Raw genomic sequence first — 6,000 nt, 5'->3', positions numbered from 1 at the left:
TATTTTCTACATAAACCTCACAAAGCAGTTTCCTAGCTGAGCCAAAGACGACATCTGCATCAGTTGTGTCAAATCAACTCCGCGTCTCAGAGAACTACAGCAGCAGAATACATGTGACGTTAGATTCTATTATGCCCAATTCAAATATGGCGACTGCAGCGCTAGCAAGCTTACGGATGCCTGTAGGACTCAAACAACTTTCCTAGTGTCGCCTGTACACCGTGATCTAATCACGTGATTTTGCTGCCTGGGTGACGTTAACCACATGAAGCATGGCTGCTCCCACAGTACAGCTTGCCCATGCTGCTTTCTCTGTGAACCGGTGTCCTCACAGTGTTAGCTGGGGCCGGAACGGTTTATTAGCATGCGGGACATGTAACTCCATAGCACTGTATGACCCTCGGGTAAGTGAGCTTTCTGTAAACTGGTATATAACTGTGTATATATATCACAGCCAGAGCATCTCTTACATGTATGCAATAAACGGTGCTGTATTATTGCATTTATTTATTTCCAGCAGACAGTGACATGTGATCATTGATATGCTTTGACAGCTATCACATACAGAACTCAAGTCCTTCCGGTTGTTGCTACATCTGAATTCTTTTTAATGGGGTTTCCCCTAAAACTTACCAAACCTGTTAAGGCACACACACATACTACTTATTGTTTTATATAATAATTATATTGGTTTGTATAGTTCTATCATATTCCACAGAATTGTACAATTTTAATGCCAACGTCTGATGATGCTTAGCCCACTAGTTAATTCAGTATCCAGTTTACTTTGGTGTGCGTTGTCATCATACTTACATTGTGACGTTTTCTGTGGACTCGTTTGTGTTTGACTTGTCAAACAATTGTGGTATGGATTAGCCAGAGAAACCTCACTGGAATATAGAGAATCGGTTACTGTGAAATTACTCATATGTACCCCCAGGAAGTAAGTGAGGGTCATAGTGCAGAATTCCCAATGGTAACATGTATATGCAACTTCTTATCCTGCCTTAGGCAAGTCATTGGACATTTGCTTAGTATTTACACTATTTGGTGTAAAAGAAAAACAGGCATGCCTTACAAGAACTCTTATGTAGTAATTATTGTTCATTTATAAATTGATTTACGCCTCTGGTCCAGGGGTGGCATTCCAGATGTTATGGGACTACAACTCCCATGATGCTCCTGGTTTGCACTCACTCAAAATGCATGCACTCACATTTTTGAGGATACTAGCAGAAAATGTTGCAATGTAAAATTCAGTGACAAATGGAGAACACCCTAATGGCAGGGTTGTTTTTAAATACCGTATTTATCGGCGTATAACACGCACTGGTGTATAACACGCACCCCCATTTTTGAACAAAAAAACTGAACAAAAAAAACTTCATCAGAATCACTGCTATCTGGGAAACCACACACACACACACACACAGTAAGACATACACACAGTAAGACACACTCACACTCAGACACACACACCCTAACCCCCCTTCTCAGGATCTCCCCTCTCTCTCCCTAACCCCACCCCGGTCACTTACCTTCAACTCCTGTGTTGGAAGCGTGAGGCGTTTGTCTCGGGTGCCGGCGCTTCACTGCTGAGCGCCGGCACCCGAGACAAACGCCTCACGCTTCCAACACGGGAGTTGAAGCGCTGAGGCAGGCGGCTGAGGCAGGCGGCGGCGGCTGAGGCTGCTGAGGCTGAGGCAGGCGGCGGCTGCTGAGGCAGGCGGCGGCTGAGGCAGGCGGCAGGCGGCTGAGGCTGAGGCAGGCGGCTGAGGCTGAGGCAGGCGGCGGCGGCCGCCAGCAGAGGAGTCTTGGATTTCTGTCAGTCAGGGGGGCCCGAGAGTTGCCGAGCGGTCGTCTTTAGCAACCGCTCGGCACCCCTTGGGCCCCCCCCTGACTGGCAGAACTCCAGGGCCCGGTCGCAGTTGCGTCCCCGGTAGTTCCGCCACTGGCTCTAGGATTTATCGGCGTATAACACGCAGGTAGGGTTTCAGCTTCATATTTTAGTTAAAAAAGTGCGTGTTATACGCCGATAAATACGGTATGTTTAGCACTGTGTGGAATATGTGTCTAGGGTCCCTATTGTTTATTCATATGTATTTATTTTTATCTGACAGAAGAAGACTATAATAAATACCCTAAATGGACACACTGGAAGAGTTAACTGTGTATTCTGGATTCAGAAACATGACTGTCGTAAGTAACAAGTTCCCTATCTGTACACCATAATCTCATTAGCTTCCAGCTTTACGTAGCTTTAAGGGTAATCCCATGGAAACAAATATTTTTCTCCATGTGCATTAACTACAGTGCTGTATACAGTAACGTAGTTTAGCATTGACAAAAATCTGGTTTTATCTCTTTAACTGGAGGCTGCCATTGTTTTCAGTCATGTGACATCTTGGGTGGCTTTTTCTGCACAGTCACCACACAGTGATGATTCTTTATGGCAACGCTACTGAAGTCTATCTCTCAATAGAGTATCTGGCTGGGTGATTAACATTGAGCTATTGTGTTTAGCACAGCTACCTAAAAACATTATATTATACAAATGCCAGAACTGGTTTAAGCAATGAAAACATGGGAGTTCCCCTTTAACTCTAAATTTTATACAGAACATAATTTTTATAACATATGAAAGCTGCTAGCTTGGTTGTTGTGCCATGTTTTTAATTGTTACAGATAATGTTTGTGTTAATGTTTAATGTAGTTGAAAGCCCAAAATTAATGTTTTATTTTTTTTAGGGTCAGAAACAGAACTTGTTTCTGGTGGATCTGATAAGCAAGTTATCATATGGACCATCAAAGATTACCAGGTATACTTGCGTACAAGAGATGGGTCAATGGTCACCATGCCCGAGAAGTGTCTCTGCTCATCCTTCAAAGAAACTCTTGCAAAGATAGTCAGTAACCCCATGAGGTTGGATCTTCTCACTCACTAATGACTCCTCATGAAATTATGATGGCATTTCAGGGCCACACCACTTATTAAATGTATTTTTTTTTGTTGCAGAAACCTTATTCTGTTAAACTGGAAGGTCACAATGATGCAGTGTGTGCAGTTCATGCTCTTTATACAGAGAATGGCTGTGAAGATAGTCTTCTTATTGCATCTACAGCTTCTGACTGCACAGTGCGAATATGGTCCCGAAGTAAGTTACCGTATATTTTGCCATTGTTTTATGTAAATGTGACCCAGAAGGAAAGTACTAATACGGGAGTGAAGGGTTGTTGAGATTAAATGAAAAGAAAAGGGGGAAGAGACAGTTGGGATAACAAACAAGGGCCTATGACAAATTAGGAACAGAAGAAACAAATAACAATGTAATGAGTGGAAAATAATTAAAGGAAGAATATTAAAAAAAAAAAAAAATAAAAAAAAAAAATATATACCGTATATATATATATATATATATATAAATATATATATATATATATATATATATATATATATATAAATATTGTTTTTAAAACCTATTATTTTTGAAATGCGTTTATTTTTGTTATGTGAAACAAGTGTCTCCCTTTCTGGACAGTTAGTTATAGTGAGACATAGTCATAGATGTGCTGAGTAGTAGTTTCCACATTGGGGCAAGATCATTAAAAGTCAGCTTGGTAAAACTCCTCCGATCTCCAGTTTTTTTTAACTACTCGTTCATTTTGAAGGTGAATGTCTCCAGATTCTTCCCTTTGGAAATGGATTTGTTCTGGACGTCTGCTTGTCTATGCTACCTGGCAGTAAGGGTGAGTACAGCTCGACACAAGCTCGTTGCGAAGTCCCGGAATTCTGTTACATTCTTTCATCTTCTTAAATCCCTGCCTGATTTCATACACAGTACTTTGCTGACGTCCCACATAGTCACAAGGTGGCTTTATTATAAATTCAGTGGAGGTAATATATGAAATGTTTTAAAAGTGGTTCAGCCACCATAGTAACCGCTTTGGACCATTTTTTTGGTTGCTATAGTGATCTATTGTAGCACCAAAATCACTGCATAACCCCCATGATGCTCTTGGTGATGTCTTATACACCCCTTTAGACCCATATTTGCCACCGAACTCACCCTGAATATCAGGAGATGCAGTCTAGTGCACATTTTAAGTATGATTGGTTACAATATTTTATGTAGTTGAGGTTTATCGAAGCATGTATAAAGTGCTTAAAACCAGATGCTTTTGTCTCACCTAGTTGGATTGTGAGAGTACCAGTAGAGACAGAAATGTTCTTCTTTGTTTGAATGATTTTAATAAACTGATGAACGTAATGTGGGGTACCCAAGGGCTTTATGAGACTGAGGGCAAAAACACAATCCACCTTGCTTCACCGATTGATGTGATCCGTGGGGAAAAGCCAATGTTACCTTGTGATATACCTTACTCGTTCATGTGATACCCCTTACCACAATAGCATTGCATTTAGATTGTGGCACATATAGACCCGTTAGTGATATCAAGGTGCTAAGTAAACCAAGACGAGAGAAACCATAAAATAATACAATGTACTTTTACATTTATTTTCTTAAATGTTCAAAAGATGTGGAGTGTTGTAATTCCTATCGAGGGATCCAATTACCCGTTAATACTTGATGGTATTTTAAAGCGGTGAAAAAAAATGGCTGTACAAAAGAGTAATGATTTGCCAAGGTTTCAGATAAGTACATATTGAACATTAAATAAGTGAACTGTTAAGTGGCTAAGAGCCTACTCTTTTCACATTCGCTGAATGCTTTGCTATGGCAAAATGTTTTATGTTTGATGGCACCTAAGAGCCATTTGGCCCATCTAGTCTGCCCATTTATTTGGATTGGTGAAGCCTGTCCATTAACACATCTATAGCCAAAAGTGTATTTTATTTGATATGATATAAAAGAACCAAAAGGTGGCATACACAGAATCATCACATAAGAGAAGAGAGCTGTAATAATACTAGAAAGACTTTTTTTCTTTTCTTTTTTTTTCAAGCGTGTCCCCAGATGTTACATTTAAATAGTTAAACGCCTTGAAATTAATATGTATCTTTAAATGCTATTTAATTGTAGAGCAGTCTGGTTGGCTCGCTGGGTTTTCCTATGGCCTTGGTGGGTTTTTGCGTCATTATTTGGCTTCTTTCTTTATAGTTTTAAATTGATTGAACTAAACTTGTCTGCATCAATAGCTACTTGCCTGCGATTTGTCAGCCACCCTTAGTGCTTGGGTCCCCAGCTATTCAGGATTGAGGCTAAGCTTGAGTGTAACAGCTTTACAATTTGCTTGTCAGGGACAAAGAAGCAAGTCAGTATCAGTTCACGTATAGGTTTTATTCCAAACAGCACGCTACAAGCATTACGACACCATTGCTGGTATATGAGAACATTTGCCATGCAGTTCTATGAAAGGTACGGGACTTTGCTGCTCCACAAGTAACTTGTAATTTGTGCCAGTACCCAACAGCCTCATTAATGCTTTTGCCGTCTTCATTTTCTTCTATTAATGTAAGTGTTTTGCTGTTTCTCTCTGTTTGCAGTCCCCATTTTAGCATGTGCCGGAGATGACAGCAAGATTCATTTGCATGTACGGCACAATGGGCAGGTAATTATTTGTTTCTCGGTTGGCAGTCGCTGATTTGCATTTCGTATTTTTTAATCTCATTTTGATATATAGAGGTGCTGTATTTCCTGACTACTAGCCCCCAGCCATCTAGACAGTCGTCGCACGAGAAAATTATCCCGCTAAAGCTTGGATAATTAGGACGTATTAATTTGTCTATTTTGTCTCTTGTTCAGCAGCTGGGAAATATGTGTTTTTCTTGTATCTGCTAATAGCAAAATAGCGCTTTTTTTTTATAAAGAAAATATTTATAGCTTCATCATCTATATTTGCATACACGTCACATATGCATACACGTATTATACTAAAAGTAAGGTTTGCAGAATTGTTTTATGAAAGGGACACTTCAGCCATCATAGGCTCTTTAATGCATATGATATCTGAGTGGCCCGTTGTAATTGTATGGAGAGA

General features: G+C 40.1%; 1 protein-coding gene across 2 annotated transcripts in view; it reads left to right on the top strand.

Moving 5' to 3' along the window:
- The first annotated feature begins 238 nt into the window (after positions 1 to 238).
- Positions 239 to 6,000, top strand: part of ELP2 (elongator acetyltransferase complex subunit 2) — a 37,184-nt gene continuing 31,422 nt past the window's right edge. For both annotated transcript variants that reach the window (XM_053467696.1, XM_053467695.1), the window contains exons 1-6: positions 239 to 404; positions 2,121 to 2,199; positions 2,749 to 2,819; positions 3,017 to 3,155; positions 3,670 to 3,747; positions 5,507 to 5,571. In XM_053467696.1, the coding sequence (XP_053323671.1) occupies positions 273 to 404; positions 2,121 to 2,199; positions 2,749 to 2,819; positions 3,017 to 3,155; positions 3,670 to 3,747; positions 5,507 to 5,571 (564 nt within the window). In that variant the 5' untranslated portion in view covers positions 239 to 272. The remainder of the gene's footprint in view (positions 405 to 2,120; positions 2,200 to 2,748; positions 2,820 to 3,016; positions 3,156 to 3,669; positions 3,748 to 5,506; positions 5,572 to 6,000) is intronic.

This window comes from Spea bombifrons, chromosome 5 (assembly GCF_027358695.1).
Source record: "Spea bombifrons isolate aSpeBom1 chromosome 5, aSpeBom1.2.pri, whole genome shotgun sequence".
Taxonomy (NCBI): Eukaryota; Metazoa; Chordata; class Amphibia; order Anura; family Pelobatidae; genus Spea; species Spea bombifrons.
Note: the sequence above shows the minus strand (reverse complement) of the source record. Positions and strands in the feature narration are given on the sequence as shown.